We start from the raw sequence: 20,135 nt of genomic DNA, 5'->3' as shown, positions 1-20,135 counted from the left end.
GAAGAAGACGTTTGCGATCGTCAAAGGATCCCGGCAAACGCGGCAGTCACCCTTCTTGACAATCTGAAATGAAACCTTGATCCCCTGAAGGTTACTCAAAATCTCATTCCTAAAGCCAGAAAACTCGGCAACAGATACCACAATTGGCGGAATCCTTTGCTTTTTCGCATGAATCGAATCATCTGGGCTAGAGGTATATTCGATTTGCTCAATTTCATCATTAATCAAATCGAACTGATTGCTCAGTTCGATTGGAGAAGAATTATTTCCGATATTAGAGTTAGGAGGAATATCTGAATTCTCCAGCTTCCTTCTATTTTTTCCGCGCTTTGGCAGGACGGTCTTGAAACCTTGTTTCTTTGAAGGAAGTGGAGAATTCAGAGACTCCCCCTTCCTCTTGTTTTTATTAATGCTCATGGCTGAGCGTGGAGACGTGACCTTCTAAGAGGTTTTTTCCCAGAACGGTGTCCCTGCATGATTACTAAGCATATGCGGTATTTCGAAAAATTTCGTTTTAGGGCATTCGAAACGAAATTCCGCGGAATTCCGCGAAATTTAAGTATGGCGAAATCTGATATTCTGATTTCGTTTGGTATCGTAAAATTTGGAAAATTTCGACTGAAAAATCATAATTTTAACGAAATTTTACGAAATTTCGCGGAATTTCGAAATGAATTTTGATTAATTCAAGTTTTTAAACATAAAAAAATTCGGCTGCGCCGCTGAATAAATTATTCAAACTCTACTCAAAATTTTATACATAAAAATTTCTTCACTAAATCTCACTACGTTATACAATTCTGTATCTTCAACAGAAACGCATTCAGGTTTCCACTTGAAAATTTCTTCAATGTTTTGTTGAAAGTGTTCAACTATAAATCGTAATATTTGCTGGTTTAAATAAAATTGTTGATTGACGTAAACATAATTTGTACATCTCATCGTTTTGACATGCTCTAATTTTATTTAAGTTGACTGAGTTGTGTAAATAAAATGTAAAAATCTTTCGTTTATTTTGGAGGCTTAATTGCCATGAAGCGTTACGAAGCCGAGATCAAGTTTAATAGTACATTTCTTGATTCTTATTCATAGTGTTAGTTTTGGGGAAATGTAATGTATTTTGAGGCGATTGTTCGAACTGTGCTTTAGTTATGGAAACTTTTCGGTAATCGAAATATTACTCACTGATCTACTGAGTATTGTTTGTTTTCCTTTGTCTTTTGAACGAATTCAGTCCGATTGGGATCATTTACATGACTTTCAGATATTTTTGATTCCGTATATCATGCACGCCAAAAAGCGATCATGTACTCGTGAACTAACGAGTTCACGGTGTATTTTAAGTCACGGGTTCGGGAAAATCAGTCACTTTTTCTGGAACGTTCTGGAAAACGTGACTGAAGGTGATTATACAATAAAGCCAGAAATCGGCCATTTTGTAAACCACGTGCTTTTCCAATATTGTTTTCAAGAGCACGAGATGAAAGATCCATACCGCGGATGGATGGGGCTGAAATAATGGTAGATCGTTTGCTTAGTTATGCTAATCAATCATAATTTGAGTTTCGGCACTGTACGAAAACTATTACGTCAGATTTGAGCTTTTAGAAATGTATGAAGATAAACGTGTGGTGAATTCGAAATTCACCACGGGCTTCATCCTATAATCACCTGAAGGTGATTATAGAATGAAGCCCGTGGTGAATTTTAAATTCACCACACGTTTATCTACATACATTTCCAAAAGCCCTAATCTGGCGTAATAGGTTTCGTACAGTGCCGAAACTTAAATTATGATTGTTCAGCATAACTAAGCAAACGATCCACTATCATTTCAGTCCCATACGCGTTATGATTATTTCATCTCGTGCGCTCGAAAAAAATATTGGAAAGCACGTGGTTTACAAAATGGCCGATTTCTGGCTTTATTCTATAATCACCTGAAGCTCCTGAATCCATGACTTATCACTTATCGTGGTGTATTTTTGCTGGTTCACGAATTCGGGAACCTTTTTTTTGCGTGTGGAAATCTAGAATTTTTTCACATTTTCTAGATCCTGCAGATCCAGATTATTCAAATGCTTCAAAGTTGTATCGATTTTCGGTGCGGCGCGTTTTTCGTAGGGCAGTTTGTTGTTAGTTTGGACGTGCTGCTGGTTTTAAAAGTTAATATTTAGCAATAAACGTAAATGTCTGCGTTTGAGTTTGTTGGCATAAAAGGCCTATACATTATTCTCAAGGTCTGCAAAGATTTATAACTGTTGATTTTAAGTATTATATTCATTTTTTGTCATTTTTTTTATCTAACAGTCATATTTTTTAAGTGAAATCTTTTGTGTTTGAATCTTTCACTTCTCTACAATAAATAATGGATAGGAAGGAAGATAAACATTGAGTTTTGAAACACATTGTTAGGAAGATTATGTACCAAATTATTTTCGATACACTGGTTCACCATCTGGATACAATGGATACAATGGCCATTTTGGATTTGTTTATGTAATTTTCTCCATAGTGCTTGAATTCTTTTGCAATCTTGATCCTCAGTACAAAAAAAAACGATGAAAACTTTAGTTTTAGGGCGCTAAAACGCCAGTGTTCGGGATTTGAGTTGTTTAGATACTCAAAATTACCTTGATCCTATAACTTCAGTAGACCCTCAAGACCCTCAACTTCAGTAGGCTCAAGTTCTCTATTTTCTCTTAATTATTCAAATCTGTTGCAGATTTATTTACATTCCATATAAAATGACAATCCAACGCAAGCAGGCTGAACCCGGCACTGTCTCGCATGATCTGGGACTGGCCACTGTAACCTAACGCCTACATGCAGATAACGTAATGGTGTTGCTAGAGTAAGCGGCTATTATTTTTAAGGCTCGACTCCCATCACAGCGTATCATAGAATTTTTCTAATTGTTCTCACACGAAGTGAGTGAGAGGTGAAGTGATGAAAAAATGTGTTCATCTAGCAGTAACGATTTCCGTTTATCTTTCAAGGCATGAAGAAAAGTGATGGATGAAAAATGTCCCTCGCCATAACCAAAATAAATGCTCACCTAATATTCCCAACGGACTTTAGTAAACATTTAGAAAAAGTCGAGTTTTCTACTGCAACCAACAGCTTTCATATTGCTTAGATCTGTTGAAAAGGCTATTTTGGAAAGTTTTACAGATTGAATAAATCTTCATGAACTTGGTTGAAAATTTACCTGGAGACTGTATTCAAGATGTTAATTGAAATGGAGGGGTGGCACTTTGAATCTGTAATATTTTTCAAAATGTCAAATGATTGGATCAATATGAAATTTGTTGTTTGCAGTTAAAAAATCTGCTGTTGGAAATATTGAGCGATGAATATGTTTACATTGTTTATGGTGAGGAGCGTACTTTTGAAAATGGTAAACATGTCCTAAACTGATCTGTTACATATGTCCGTTTGTAAAATTAAGCTAGATTCTCTCTATGGCATTTTGGGTAACAATATTTGGCTTTGAAAATATGAAACAAAATTAATTTTCTTCGCGAATTTTTTTTTTCGTTTTTGCATTATACAGTCGACTCTCTACATCTCGATGTTCTATATCTCGATATCCAGTCGATGGTTTTCTCAGTCCCTTCAATCTACATATATTTGTTCTTTCAACATCTCGATAACCTCCCTATCTCGATATCTCTCTATATCGATGTGTTCTGATCATATTTTGTTCAGGATTCACTCTCCTTATGTCGATATGTTCAAATTTTTAGGCTACTAGACCTTCTTTGGACAATAACAAACACATCAACAACAGGAAACGACATTTGTTTTGTTGTCGTTTTTCAAAGCAACGAGCTTTTTTAAATCTAGTACCCAATTCAATTTTCCTTCCAATCCTCGATCTCTCCCTATCTCGATAGTCCCTTCAATATCGAGATGTGGAGAGGCGACTGTACTAAAAACTAGAAAATAAAAATTCCGCGGAAAAAAAAATTCGTTTCGTTCCGTAAAATTTCGAATCAAATGGACCTCGATTTCGTTTCGTTTCGAAGTCTCGGAAGTAAATCTGAATTTCGTTTCGTTTCGTTTCGAAACAACAATAGCTTTTCTAATTTCGTTTCGTTTCGTCAGGAAAAATTGTGTTATCGCATACCCTTAATGATTACCACCGCTTGTCGGAATTTTACTTCCGCAAACGGGTCCAACGTAAAACGAAGGCACGGGTCCTTGCAAAGATCGTAACGGGATCAGTGGGTACAAATAGCGCTAAGAAGCACCGTTGAAATTAAAATAGCTTCGGGTAGTATTAAAAACTTCCTTCCGCAAAGAGAGAAAGAACCGCACAGCACGAAAGCACGATGCGGTCTGAGATTTTGTGCATTTTGAAATTTAGTGTTCTGTTTTTTTTTCTCATTTTTGGCCGATACTTTAATCCGATATCATGACCGATAAGGCAGTTTTCACTCAGTAAAATCCGTCAGCTACCAGATGGCTATCGCTTGACTCAGTAGTCAAACGGAATGTTGATCGTATTTCAAAGCTTATCATGTACTTTACGTTCTATTCGAACTGTGACAATTATTGAACTGCCCAGCGCCACCGTCGTCACCTCTACGATCCCATCCCTGGTAGAAGTCATGAACAGAATAAAAAAAACATGACATAGACTTGCTTGATATAAGAGATAAAAAACAAGCAACAATATCAAAAATTTGCACAGAAATATCATTTAAATATCAAGATATGGATAAGAACAAACTAATGGCACATGATACTGATCTCTTATTATAAATAGCATAAATTGATCTCCTCATGATATTTTCATGCAAAATATTGATATTGTCGTTTGATCTTTTATCTCTTATATCAATCATGTTCATATCTCATTTTACTATCTTATCAATATTTGATATTATTCAGCTATTTTCTTCTACTCGGGATGACCTACTGCTTGTTAATAAAGTCAATCGTATTTTCCAATCGGAAAGCCCTGAGTATACGAACATGTACAGTGAAATTAAATCGCTTTATCTGATTATCCTTTCCAACATCTAGAAAGATGAATTTCTTAAAAATATCATAGACAAATGGCTTACAAAACTTTGAACATCATCTTCACGAGAAAATGAAGACCTACGTAGGGCTAGCGGCAGATAATCTGGCAGGACCTCTTGATTAACCGCTGAAGGTAACTTTCTATTCTCTCGCATGTAATTTCTATGTGGAGCTGGTGAAGCAAACAATCAAAATCTTGAATGATCCCGTTCTTAAGACAGCTTGACTCATCGATCCAAAGAATTTGGAGAACATTACCAGTCTAAGTTCGATCCTGAAGAAGATTCCAAACTTTTGCGGGAGCTCAGGGGTGCAAATCTTTGCAAAACTAATCAGATCGAAGAGCAAGCCGATACGACGAAAAGTTGCGAGACATCGTTGGGCGGTAAACGGCGAGAAGGAAAGCTGGTATTTCCATTATTAAGAAAGTTCATCAACATTTCTATCTCATCCCTTATTCGGCAGCAGCTGTCAAAAGGCTGTTTTGGCCGAATAACTTTATTAAAACTTTGGTTAGTAACCGACTGAATATATATACGGTATACCAGCACGATTAATGCTATTTTGCGTTAAAAAATGTTATGTTAAAAAGAAAGGAGTTGTCAAGATGGCTTTAACGTTGCAATTCAATTCAAAATGCAAAAAGTCAAAATATTCACACTACAAACCTGAAAGGTTTATAACTTTTGATCACCTTGATTTGCAATAAATGGGATGGTACAAAAATACCTCGAAACTCGTTTCAAAATATACTCTCATTACAAATATCTACCTGCTTCTAATAAACCCAACAGATTTAAAAACAGTTGAATATTTTTAAAAAAGTGAATATTTCAGCTATTAGGCACCTATTCAAGTTTAAGCCTGGAGCACAACACTTAGGTCTTTGCTCCACAGCTGCATATGCCTTGCCAAAATCATCTGTTTTTTTGCAAGTTTGTTCAAAAAACAAACTTAAACTTTGCAGGAACTACTCCTCGTGCCGTCGCCGCCATGTAGAATTTTTGGCTAGGAAGCTGTCCGAAATCCATTTTGACTTAGGTTCCATCGTCGATGAGCAAAATTATCAAAGTGGGTGGCAGATTTTTTTTTCTCTCCTTTCGGCTTCCATCTAGAATAATTTTTGACTCGCTGCACGAAACATCGTGAAATTTATACCACTGCAAGTGGGCGCCTAGGCAGACAAACCGCCCTAAAAGAATTCTTGCAACGGTCACTTTCCGTACCGCTGCAATACAATAAATGATTCCGGATTCTAAATGGACATAGCTTTAAGCCTCCGTGGAATTTTTTTATTAGATTTACCATTATTTTATTCTCCAACACAGCATCCTGTAAAGCAATAGTTCTACCTATAGCTTCGCGCTGCAAGCCGTTGTTCATTTGCTTGCCCCATTTCCTTTATTCATCTCTGTGGATCGTGTAGTGCATTGTTGCAAGTTTGAGTCCACTGCAGTGAAGAAGTGCATAGTGCAAAGTGGGGATCATAACCAACGATTTCCCACTGTGTTGTTTCCAATGTGGAAAATATTTCATGCCCGCTTCTTTCCTAAGGCAGCGGCTAGGGGCCCCATAAACACTCCGAAATGTCGTACAACTTTAACTCCACCCCTAGGAAATTGGGTTTTGTTCAAGTAGAATCGGACTGTCTGTTGGCAAGTTGTACGACTGTTGGACAGTATAACTTACCCACAGACGGTCCGACTGTTCTCCTACCGAAATAAATTTCCTGGGCGGAGTCAAAGTTATACATTTTTTACAAGTCTTGTGACTGTCTATCCAGTCGATCTTGCGACAGACATATTTTTTATTCAATTCAATTTCAGACTGAGGCCGGAGTGGGCTGTGCAGTGCGTAGAAGTCTTCTTCATTCAGCTCGGTCCATGGCTGCACATCGCCAACCACGCAGTCTGCGGAGGGTCCACAAATCGTCCACCATGCTTGCTGTGCATCTTGCCTTCTTGTTCCCGTCAGATCGTTGTCGAGAACCATTTTCACCGGATTACTGTCCGACATTCTGGCCCACCACAGTCTTCCGATTTTCACGGTGTGAACAAGAGCTGATGCAACTAGTGGTTCATTCGCCTCCTCCGCGTACCGTCCGCCATCTGTAACCCACCATAGATGGTACGCAGCACTTTCCTTTCGAAACTCCCAGTCCGCGTTGGTGCTCCACGAGCATCGTCCAGGTCTCGTATCCGTAGAGAACTACCGGTCTAATAAGCGTTTTGTAAATGGTCAGTACGGTGCGGCGGTGAACTCTATTCAATCGAAGCGTTTTGCGGAGTCCAAAGTATGTACGATTCTCTGCCATGATGCGTCTCCGTATTTCTCTGTAGGTATAGTTATCGTAAGTCACCAGTGAGCCCAAGTACACAAATTCTTCAACAACCTCGATTTCGTCACCACCGATATAAACTCGTGTTGGGTGACTTACATTGTCCCCTCTTAAGCCTCTTCCTATCATGTACCACGTTTTTCGACGGGTTGATGACTAGTCCAATCTGTTTAGCTTCCCTTTTCTGGTGTAGGCTTCCTCCATCTTCTTAAAGCTATATGTCAGTATATCCTACCATTGATATAGCCTTCATCCATAAATCCTGCCTGGTACTGCCCCACGAACTCTCTTGCAACTTGTGTTAGTCGGCGGCATAAAGCTTGGAAGAGTACCTTGTAGGCGGCGTTCAGCAATGTGATTGCGTGATAGTTGCTACAATCCAGCTTATCGCCCTTTTTGTAGATGGGACACACGATACCTTCCATCCACTCCTGCGGCAGAACATCATCCACCCAAACCTTGGTAATTACCCAGTGTAGCGCTCTAGACAGTGCCTCATCAACGTGTTTGATTAGCTCTCCTGGCAGTTGGTAGCCCCAAAGGCTTTGTTGTTTTTCAGCCGGCCGATCTCCTCCTGAATTTCCTGGAGATCCAGAGCCGGAAGACCTATGTCCTGCACGCGTGCTTCTGGGCTCATAACCATGCCGCCACCGTTGTTTGCCACATCACCATTCAGATGCTCTTCGTAGTGCTGCCGCCACCTTTGGATCACCTCACGTTCGTTTGTAAGAAGGTTCCTCTTTATGTCCTTACACATATCGGGCTGTGGCACGTGGCCCTTACGTGAACGGTTCAACTTCTTATAGAACTTTTGTGCGTTATTAGCGCGGTACAGTTCCTCCGTCTCTTAACGGTCTCGATCTTCCTGGTGGCGCTTTTTCCTACGAAAAATCGAGTTTTGTCTGTTCCGCGCCCTTTTGTATCGTGCTCTCGTGCGGTGTTGCAGCAATCTCGCCCATGCTGCATTCCTCTCCTCAACTAACTGCTCACATTCGCCGTCATACCAGTCGTTTCTCTGATCCGGAGCCACCATCTTGTAGCCTCCCAATGTTTAGCCGCGGCAGACGTCTCCGACGCGTGTTGTACACCGTCGAGAGCTTTGAGCGCAGACATACTGCAACGAGCTAGTGGTCGGATTCAATATTCGCACTGCGGTAAGTGGGTACGCTCGTGATGTCGGGGAAACATTTACCGTCGATTAGGTTTTCCGTTACTTGATTAGGTGATTTCCATATGGATATTCTTGCAGGGGAAGAAAGTGCTTCGGACTACCATTCCGCGGGAGGCAGCAAAGTTTATCCATCGTTGGCCGTTGTCGTTCGATACGGTATGCAGACTATCCGGTCCGATGACCGGTCTATACATTTCCTCCTTCCTACCTGAGCGTTCATGTCACCGTTAACGATTTTGACGTCCCGCACTGCCCATGATCACATAGTTGACGTAAAAGCCAAAATTAGCAAAACACACTTTTTTACGGATATGGATTCGTACGGCTATACATATGCTCCATGAAAAAATATTCATGTTTTGTTCGGAAACATTCGAGTTATGGCGATAATTGTTTTTGGAAAAATGGTTATACGATCGCATAAGTTGACGTACATCCATTACTTGCTGCAATATGGTCGCGCTGCAGCAAGGTACCCGGCAGAACGTGGAACGTTATAGACGGAAGCGGAGACAGCAGACCCGCCTTTTTCAGGAGAAGAAACGCCGCCTGGAAGAAGCGGAGTGCGAGGAGATGGAACAGCTGTGCCGTTCTCAAGAAACACGCAAGTTCTACCAGAAGCTCAACGCATCCCGCAAAGGCTTCGTGCCGCGAGCCGAAATGTGCCGGGATAAGGATGGGAGCATCTTGACGGACGAACATGTGGTGATCGAAAGGTGGAAGCAGCACTACGAGGAACATCTGAATGGCGCTGAGAGTACAGGCAGTGAAAGTCAAGGCAGCGGAGGAGATGACTACGTCAGTTCAACGGACGATGGAAGCCAACCAGCCCCCACCTTGAGGGAAGTTAAGGATGCCATTCAACAGCTAAAGACCAAGAAAGCAGCTGGTAAGGATGGTATCGGAGCTGAGCTCATCAAGATGGGCCAGGAAAAGCTGGCCACTTGTCTGCACAAACTGATAGTCAGAATCTGGGAAACCGAACAGCTACCGGAGGAGTGAAAAGAAGGGGTTATATGCCCCACCTACAAGAAAGGCGACAAATTGGAGAACTTTCGAGCGATCACCATCCTTAATGCCGCCTACAAAGTGAGATCCCAGATCATCTTCCGTCGTCTGTCACCATTAGTGAATGAGTTGGTGGGAAGTTATCAAGCCGGCTTCGTTGACGGCCGCTCGACAACGGACCAGATCTTTACTGTACGGCAGATCCTTCAAAAATGCCGTGAACACCAGGTCCCAACGCACCATCAGGCGGCATACGACAGTATAGACCGCGTAGAGCTATGGAAAATTATGGACGAGAACAGCTTCCCTGGGAAGCTTACCAGACTGATCAAAGCAACGGTGGATGGTATGCAAAACTGTGTGAAGATTTCGGGCGAACACTCCAGTTCGTTCGAATCGCGCCGGGGACTAAGACAAGGTGATGGACTTTCGTGCCTGTTGTTCAACATTGCGCTAGAAGGTGTCATGCGGAGAGCCGGAAAATTCAAATTTATTCTCATGAGAAACACATTTGTTCCGTTCGCTCTACCATAAAGCTCTTCCACAAAGCTCAGTTTCGTACCATAATTCAAGCTCTATCTGGTAAAAGGGCGAATGTCGCAAAAGAGAATTCTCTTCGTCGACTCCCCCTCTTTTGAATAAAAGTGACAAGCAGAGGATTTCATTGCATTTTATCACATCAGAATGCAAGTTCGCATTGTTTTCTATCGTTCTGAGGTGATGAACCTCAAAGAAATCAGCTGCTTGTCACTTTTATTTAAAAGAGGGGAAGTCGACGAAGAGAATCCTCTCTTGCGACATTCGCCCTTATTCCAGATAGAGCTTGAATTTCATTTATTCTCTCTTTCGCTAGGCCTAGTCTATCTTCCCTTTCTCTCTCCTCTACCTTTCCACATTGCGTGGTACTTCTTTCTACATGTGCGTGATTATGCCGTCTCCTTCTCTCTCTTTCTCTCCGTCGACGGCGATCTCGGCAGCAGCAGTTGATCTCCTACCAAGCGCCAATTTGCGAACCGAATCTCAAATTTGACTGTACCCAACCCTTTGAAATAGTAGCATCTCATTCCGAAAGCCGATTCTAGCCAGAAAGCAAGCCTCCTCTCCGAGAAAGGTAGAATGCCGAGTAAGGAAAGGTCAACGTATTCCTTTTTGTTTGACCCGCAGGTCGTTGGCCTCTAATTGATATGTCCAAGGAGTACAGGCGGGTGCTAAGCTGTCAAATTTTTGTTGCCACCAATCGAGCGAATGCCGACGGCACTAACACCAAGCCGTAGTCTATGAAAAATAAACACTATAGTGAGTGAGAATGTTCTGAAACGCACAAAGTTTGGATAATGCAAGAAACAACTGTTTCTGCTCAGCACAGAGTTTCTTCTACCAACAGAATTATTTATCTGCATATTTCGCGTAAGGAATAAAGTGAAAACACTACATATTTACGGATTTGGTGTATTTTTGTTCGTTGCGATCTTTAATTTAATATGTGCTTTCGACACCACTCTCTCTTGTAAAAACGGTAAACAATACAAATTTCTACAAATACCACCACAATTTATAATAGTATATGAGCATTTTGACATTGGAGTATAAATTTATGCGCCAAAAAGAGGGTACTGTCATACTTGCCAAACTCCATATGAAAAAAAATCCGTTGTCCCCCCTCTGAAGGAGTAGCATCATGACGCGATAAGAATATATTATCGCCATGTGCTTTGGCGCTTGTAGCTGAACGTGTTGGGAACTCGAAGTGTATATTTTAAGCGTGGGTAACTCATACGTTCATTTTGTGCGAGATGTTTTAGCGGTGATTTATTCTAAGATTTATTGTGAAAAACGATCAAACCAGTTATATACAGAACTAATTTAATATTTCAACGAATATATACAAATTACAAAAGCGTACTTGCTACATTTTTTAGTCTTTTTAAAACATTTTTAATGAACTTTTTACAATTCTTGCTATTTTTATTTCCTCTGCCAGAGTATACTTACATTAGATATAATTTTCGCAAACATTTTCACTTTTTTCAATGCTGCTTTTAATGGGGAATAGGTAAAAAATCGTGTCGGTTGGTATTTACTTAGTTTTCAGATAGGCCAAACAGACGACACAAAAATCGGCAACCTACCCCACGAGATGTTTTCGAGAACAATCACAATTAACAAACTATGCTCAGGAAGCCGAGAATGTTTCCCACTCGAAAACATCCTAATCAGGGACCAAGAATCGAACTCACCTTCTCCGGATTAGCATAACACGATACCATACTACCATTCCGAGCTTACCATCCCACTCGGTTGATACGGTCCGAAGCCCATGCATCGTTCTACATCTTTATTACCAACATGAACGACTGCATCTTAATAGCCGGTAGTCTACTAGGAAAACGTCGACGCCTGCATCAAAAATCCTTCACCTGCAGAGAAGGCCGTCAAAATAGGTCGTCATTTCGGCAGCTCGCATAATGTTAGACAGAACAACGTTGGTACATACGAAGCAGCCAATAATTAGCATTCAACATCCAACTATCAAGCATTTAAAAATCCAGATTAATCCACCCACCATTGGTAGAACCTTAGTCGCGCATAATAAAAATGAGAAAAGAAAAAAAGACGAGCCCGGTGGTCCAGTGGTTACCGCTTCTGCCTTATAAGCAGCAGGTCGCGGGTTCAATTCCAGGCTTGCATATTTCCTACTTTGTACTTCTATCTTAGTTCTTTCTGTGTTTCACGTTCTACCAAAACGGACTAACAATCAAACAAACAGTCAAACAATCTGAATTCTAAATTTTTATCATTTTTTTCAATTATAGGTGCAATATAGGTACAAAATAAAAAAGATAGTGAAAGTCTGCGTGTAATTGACCTACATATGAAATCCGGCAGCATGTTTTATGTTGAGTGAAAAGTGTTTGATGTTAACATTGACCATAATATTGGACGTGGCGACAGACATGTGCTACGGTGGTCTGAACCGAAACCTTTGATCAGAACTTATCCAGGAGGTAAAAAACGGATGGATGGATACAGGGTAAGTAAAATTCCGTCCAAGGTAAAATCGATAAATTACATCTTATGAACAGATTTGCATCAGTTCCCGTGGTAAACTGAGTTATAGAGTGCGCGTTCGTGGGTTATTTATAGAGTAAATGGAGTCGTGAAAGAGTTTTGAAACGCGACGAACCATACCGAAAATTACAACTTTGTACCAAAAGGATTCCTTATTAATGCATTTTAATGACAGCTAAATTATTCTAAGTTAAACTGCATGTAATCGCGTAACTGTAACAATACTACTTTTCATAATTTGTAAGTTTTTACAAGCAATGGTCCTATTTTGATTTCAGTGTTGTGCTGAATCATGATCAGACGATAATGATTGCAATTTTCATGTGAAAACTTTTCACGTGAAAACAGTAGGCGAGTTGTCGCCGGCGACAACTTCTCAAATTATGTACTCAAACGATAATAAACACAGAATTTTCATTCAAACATTAATCTTTACTATGATCAGCTAATTGTCAACAGTCCCGTTATATCTTCTATTTGGCGTTATGGTTTCATGGTAGTAAGGAAAAAGTGTTCAAAATGTAACGGTAAGTGCTTCAAATCAAGATACGATTTTCAAACGATTCATAATCGCTGGCGAGTTTTTATCATCTGATAATTTAAAAGTAAGATCGAGGGTGAGTTTGATCATTCTCGGTTTTTTGAAAATTTGATTTTTCCCAACCCGGGTTGATTTATGATCTCCTAATTATTCTAAAATCTATACTTGTTCTGTGTTTAGTAAAATCTGTCAATGGAGTTTCTTGAAGATAATGGCGTGGTCACGCGATAAAAGCGTCAGTCTACATCGTTCAGAAGCCTCTGCTGCCGTAATCTGAAAAAGTGACGTATACGCCATTTTCCAAAAATGGTGTTAGCGAGTACTACTCATCGAGCTCTTTAACAGAAAAATGGAAAACATGCATGTTGTAAAATGGCTGTTACGTCACTTTTCCAGATTACGGCAATCTGATGGTACAGCGTTTGGGCCGATCGGCCGGTCATCGAAATTTAGTTATGCTTTCCTTTGTGCGGAAAGCAAAACGATCGGCCGATCATCCAAATTTTGCTCTAATTTGTACGGGTGAGTAAATTAACCAGAAAGTGGAAATTCAGTTCACATTCAGTTGTGAAGTGCGACCGATAATTAAAATAATAACTGTTCGTTCGATTGTTTTTATTTTAAATCAAACTATCGTTTTGCTTCGAATTGCCGGACACTTCGAAAGCCGGACACTTCAATTGTTATTTGACTTTATTTACCTCTTCTCCTCTTGATTGAGAATGTCTTCGAAGCTCCGTGTGACATGATCCTCAATTGGACTAGTGAGACCTAAACTTAAATTATGGGCACTCTCTAACTTCTGAGCAAGTTTTTGAGCCTTTTCGCCATTTGTTAATAAAATTTTATTGTATTGTATTGTATTTTTTTTATTTCCCTCTTTAAGCCCTGGAATTGGCTTTTGAATTTTTTTCAAGAATTTTCGTTAATTTCCAAAAGGGTTTCGAGCTGAGATCCAACTTCGAGACATTATTCTCAAAGTTGGTATTTCTCAGAATAGCGAAACGTTTTGCCTTTCTCGTTTACAAAGTATACGTAAAGGCTATAGGATCACTCCTAAACCGATTTTTTGATAGAAGGCTCGGGGACCCATAGTGTTAATCAGGGCCGGATTTAGCGGGACGGGGGCCCCGGGGCCGACAGCTTGTGGGGGCCCCAAAATGTACGAAAAAGGTTGGTTTTGGTACACAAGATTTGTGGGGGCCCGGGGCCACGGACCGCCGCCCCCCCCTAATACCAACGTTCGATGAATTGAGGTGATGTCTGTATGTGTGTGTACAACAAAATGTGAGACATACTTTTTGGTACTTAGCATTACCTAATTTGCACGCAACAAGTTGCAGTTGCGGATTGCGTTCTAGTTGTTTCCTATTGAAAATTGGTTCAATCGGCCATTGCATTTCAGAGTTATTCAAAAAACTTTTTTTTTGCCCCCTTGGAAAAAAATGTCCAAATCGAAAAAAAATTCTACAGAAACCACTGGAATGCACTAAATTAACCGCAAATAGACATGAGTTGAAGGAAAAAGTAAAATCTATTCCCTCAAAGTGCAAATTTGTCCTTTCTTATATGTTTTTCTCATTTTTATAATGCGCGAGTAAGGCATCACCAACGCTAGGTGGATTAATTTGGGTTTTTAATTTCATTTTGCATATCTCGCCAAATAACTTTTAACACGGGGTCGCGAGTTCTTTGGTATTGCCTTCGCCTCACATTTTTAAGACGGATCAGAAGCTGAAAATCGTCGTCAATAATAATGGAGTTGAATTTAATTTCACATTTAGGAATTGCAATGCCTCTGGCTTCGACAATTGAATTTGTCAAAGATACGAGCGCATTGTCAACATCACTTTTCGTATCCAAATAATAATATATAATAATTATATAAATCCCAATCAGCTCTATGATAATTAAAAGTAGAGCTGATTGGATTATAAATGGCTTCTTGTGAGACTTCAAATGTCACAGGAAGGTGATCAGTCAGAGTCAAAGTCAGCATGAGCTACCAATTGGACACACAGCTGACTTGAATCAGTTAAAACCAAATCAATTGTAGATGGATTTCGAGTAGATGAAAAACAAGTTGGGCCATTGGGATATTAAATAGTATAATATCCCGCAGGTTCTATGCCCCAACAAAAAAAATCCCGCAGAATAATTTTCAAATAAAGTTTTGCCGTTGGAATTGCTTTGAGCATTATTCCATGAACGGTGTTTGACATTGAAGTCACCAATTATGAAAAATTTGGATTTGTTGCGAGTTAGAATTTAAAGATCAGCTCTCAACAAATTCTTTTACTGCCCATTGCATTGGAAAGGCAAGTAGAAAGCATTAAAAGAGGATTGTCCAAAAAAAAAATCAACAGAAACTCCAAGGTTTCAAAAACTTTGATTTCAAATGAAGAATATAATTTATGTTAGATACGTCTATCAATGACAATAGCGACACCGTCACAGGCGCTGTCAAGGCGATCATTTTTGTAAATGGAATAATTTCGATCTCTTTTGATGAAGAGTCCAGCTTTTAATAAGTTTCAGTTATAATGGCAATGTGTACATTATGAACTGATAGGAAGTTGAATAATTCATCTTTCTTACCTTTTAAAGAGCGGTCCTTCCATTTTAAAAATTTCAAAACAATATTTGGATCAATTAAAACGAAGCCCAATAACAATTTCTTGAGCAAGTTCGAAACCAACCTGAACAGCTTCAGGTTTGGGTAGAGGTAGATTCGCTTTGCTCAATTTCGTCATGAATCAGTTCGATCAGTTCAGTTCGATAGCAGAAGAATTATTTTCCAATGTTTGAGTTATAAGGAATATCTAAAGTTTCCAGCTTCCTTCTATTTTTTCCGCGCTTTGGCAGGACAGTTTTTAAACCTTGTTTCTTAGAAGGAAGTGGAGAATTCAGACACTCTTCCTTCCTCTTGTTATTAATGAACCATAGTAACTTCAGCACTGAGTGTAGTGTTTATAAGCGATTAGTTGAACGGAAAAAGAGCAGTTTACGTTTCATTGAATAGCAACTAACTTCTAAAAGAAATGTGAACAGATTCGATATTTTGTATTTGAATGCAGGTTTATCTACAAACTACGTTTGCGCCAATCAGGAAAACACCAAGGAGATGTTAGAAAAGGTGAAAGATATTCATCAAGCCTTACACGGAAGCGGGTCGTCGGCTGCGAGGGAAATTACAACACCGGAGAGCTTCCTGTTGCAGTAGGATAAATCTGCCGCAGGGCAGGGGACTATGAAAAGTAGTCCATGACGCGTTAATTCATTCATTTATTTAGTCTACATCTAAACAGATAACACTGAATCAACAATTTGACGCCACAATACACGGTTCGAGGCCGCATCTCTCCATCCTCGAATACGCCCCACGCTCGCCAAGTCGTTCTGCACCTGGTCTGCCCATCTCGCTCGCTGCGCTCCACGTCGTCTCGTACCTGCCGGATCGGAAGCGAACACCATCTTTGCAGGGTTGCTGTCCGGCATTCTTGCAACATGCCCTGCCCATCGTACCCTGCCGGCTTTAGCTACCTTCTGGATACTGGGTTCGCCGTAGAGCTGGGCGAGCTCATGGTTCATTCTTCGCCGCCACACACCGTCTTCTTGCACACCGCCAAAGATGGTCCTAAGCACCCGTCTCTCGAATACTCCGAGTGCTTGCAAGTCCTCCTCGAGCATTGTCCATGTTTCATGTCCGTAGAGGACAACCGGTCTTATTACCGTCTTGTACATGACACATTTGGTGCGGTGGCGAATCTTTTTCGACCGCAGTTTCTTCTGGAGCCCGTAGTAGGCCCGACTTCCACAGATGATGCGCCTTCGTATTTCACGACTAACGTTGTTGTCAGCCGTTAGCAAGGATCCGAGGTAGACGAATTCCTCGACCACCTCGAAGGTATCCCCGTCTATCGTAGCACTGCTTCCCAGGCGGACCCTGTCGCGCTCGGTTCCACCCACAAGCATGTACTTTGTCTTTGACGCATTCACCACCAGTCCAACTTTTGTTGCTTCACGTTTCAGGCGGGTGTACAGTTCTGCCACCTTTGCAAATGTTCGGCCGACAATGTCCATGTCATCCGCGAAGCAAATAAATTGACTGGACCTGTTGAAAATCGTACCCCTTCTAGCGCAATGTTGAACAACAGGCACGAAAGTCCATCACCTTGTCTTAGTCTCCGGCGCGATTCGAACGAACTGGAGTGTTCGCCCGAGATCTTCACACAGTTTTGCACACAATCCACCGTTGCTTTGATTAGTCTGGTAAGCTTCCCAGGGAAGCTGTTCTCGTCCATAATTTTCCATAGCTCTACGCGATCTATACTGTCGTATGCTGCCTTGAAATCAACGAACAGATGGTGCGTTGGGACCTGGTATTCACGGCATTTTTGAAGGATTTGCCGTACACTAAAGATCTGGTCCGCTGTCGAGCGGCCGTCAACGAAGCCGGCTTGATAACTTCCCACAAACTCATTCACTAATGGTGATACCACTTTGTAGGCGGCATTAAGGATGGTGATCGCTCGAAAGTTCTCACACTCCAGTTTGTCGCCTTTCTTGTAGATGGGGCATATAACCCCTTCCTTCTACTCCTCCGGTAGCTGTTCGGTTTCCCAGATTCTGACTATCAGTTTGTGCAGGCAAGTGGCCAGCTTTTCCGGGCCCATCTTGATGAGCTCAGCTCCGATACCATCCTTACCAGCTGCTTTATTGGTCTTTAGCTGTTGAATGGCATCCTTAACTTCCCTCAAGGTGGGGGCTGGTTGGCTTCCATCGTCCGCTGAACTGACGTAGTCATCTCCTCCGCTGCCTTGACTTTCACTGCCTGTACTCTCAGCGCCATTCAGATGTTCCTCGTAGTGCTGCTTCCACCTTTCGATCACCACACGTTCGTCCGTCAAGATGCTCCCATTCTTATCCCGGCCCATTTCGCCTCGCGGCACGAAGCCTTTGCGGGATGCGTTGAGCTTCTGATAGAACTTGCGTGTATCTTGAGAACGGCACAGCTGTTCCATCTCCTCGCACTCCGCTTCTTCCAAGCGGGGTTTCTTCTCCTGGAAAAGGCGGGTCTGCTGTCTCCGCTTCCGTCTATAACGTTCCACGTTCTGCCGGGTACCTTGCTGCAGCGCGACCGCCCGCGCTGCGTCCTTCTCCTCCAGAATCTGTCTGCACTCTTCGTCGAACCAATCGTTCCGTCGACTTCGACCCATATACCCGACGTTGTTCTCCGCTGCGTCGTTAATGGCTGCTTTGACTGTATTCCAGCAGTCCTCAAGAGGGGCCCCATCGAGCTCACCCTCTTCCGGCAACGCTGCCTCGAGATGCTGCGCGTATGCAGTGGCGACATCAGGTTGCTTCAGTCGCTCTAGGTCGTACCGCGGCGGTCGTCGGTACCGAACATTGTTGATGACGGATAGTTCTGGGCGCAGTTTAACCATCACCAGATAGTGGTCAGAGTCGATGTTAGCGCCACGATATGTCCTGACGTCGATAATGTCGGAGAAGTGCCGTCCATCAATCAGAACGTGGTCGATTTGTGATTCTGTCTGCAGTGGTGATCTCCAGGTGTACCGATACGGGAGGCTGTGTTGGAAGTAGGTGCTGCGAATGGCCATATTCTTGGAGGCGGCGAAATCAATTAGTCGTAGGCCGTTTTCGTTCGTCAGCCGGTGAGCGCTGAACTTTCCAATAGTCGTGACGCGTTAAGTAATCGGTTTTGGGGTAGTCAAAACGCCATTGAGCCCTATCGCTATGCACTACGCGGAATCTCTGGACCGACTTCGGCACTCAACCAGTTTCCCGTAGAAGTGAAAAACTGTCTCGGACTTGCTCGTTGATCAAGGATACGGGTCGTCGATTTCGGGGAAGCTCTCGCTCCCGGGGAACTTCCCGTCGACGTAGAATAGATTCGCCGCTGGGGACTATCTGAGTAGGTTGCGACCACGTCGAGAGCTCAATTTGTAGAGGTGCTGAATAGCACAAAAACAGAGACAGTAAGCATCGAAGATTAAGAGACGCACAAAATGAAAAAAAAATTAGAAAGAGATAAGAAGAATGCTTTGCCTTCAAAATAACACTTTTTTTTGCTTTTCTCGTACAACAAAGTGGTACTGAAAGGCTGTTATGTCACTACGAAAACGAACTTTTTATATAAGGTTCGGAGATCCATAGTGTAGATCCATAAACCAATCTACTCAACTCGACAAGCTGCGCAAATGTGTGTATATGTACCTACATGTTTGTGTGCACACGAGAAAAGGAACACATATACCAACTTTTCATAGTAATCTATAATCAATTTTCTCGCAACAAAAAGCATTTCACAAGGGAGAAAGTCAGTACCACTACCAATTGAACTAATCTTTTCGTAATTTTGAAATGGTATCATCAAGTTTGTTAACTATCACTGTCAAAAGATTTTAGAAAAATATCGATAAATGAAGCAATGACACCCTACCACTACACTCGTTTGAAATGTTTCACTTAAGTAGAAAAATTACTCACCAGGTCGTAGTTTGTGAACACTTCTAGGCGTCCGTGGGCTTCTTCCTAGCGAGACATTGCATGGAAACGGTAGATCGTCTGGAATCTTGTCCTGCAGGAAAGTACCCCGCGTCCGCAATCCCGTCTTTCCAACCATATTGAACATCCACTTGCGAATTGTGTGGAACAAGTTTCTCATCATGTCACTATCCAGGGGGGATATCCGGTCGGTGATGTCCGTTGACCATGTTACCCCAATGTTCGATGCCAGTATAATTACGACCAACGGCAGCAAAAACCTTCGATTCTCTGCGGCACTACTCATTTTCCTCTGCGGTTGTTCTTAATGACTATTTGTCCACCTGATGGCACTATCGCGAAAACGCATGACCGCTTGCTACGCGCGACGGGAGATGCAGATTACCTAAACGAGTTGTAGTTCGATCGCAACTGAATTGGAGTTTGTCTGTGCTGTAAAACGG

The 20,135-nt window shown here is 41.6% G+C and overlaps 1 protein-coding gene across 5 annotated transcripts in view; it reads right to left on the bottom strand.

Moving 5' to 3' along the window:
- The window catches only part of LOC134227325 (phospholipase B1, membrane-associated-like), a 124,253-nt gene that overhangs the window by 67,088 nt on the left and 37,030 nt on the right, over positions 1–20,135 (bottom strand). For 4 of the 5 annotated variants that reach the window (XM_062708712.1, XM_062708716.1, XM_062708715.1 and 1 more), the window contains one exon: positions 19,675–20,124. In XM_062708712.1, coding sequence (XP_062564696.1) covers positions 19,675–19,978 — 304 coding nt within the window. In that variant the 5' untranslated portion in view covers positions 19,979–20,124. The remainder of the gene's footprint in view (positions 1–19,674; positions 20,125–20,135) is intronic. The other variant, XM_062708717.1, reaches the window with a different exon arrangement.

The sequence above is a fragment of the Armigeres subalbatus genome, chromosome 3 (genome assembly GCF_024139115.2).
Source record: "Armigeres subalbatus isolate Guangzhou_Male chromosome 3, GZ_Asu_2, whole genome shotgun sequence".
Classification (NCBI taxonomy): Eukaryota; Metazoa; Arthropoda; class Insecta; order Diptera; family Culicidae; genus Armigeres; species Armigeres subalbatus.
The sequence above is the reverse complement of the archived record's forward strand: the minus strand, read 5'-3'. Positions and strand labels throughout refer to the sequence as shown.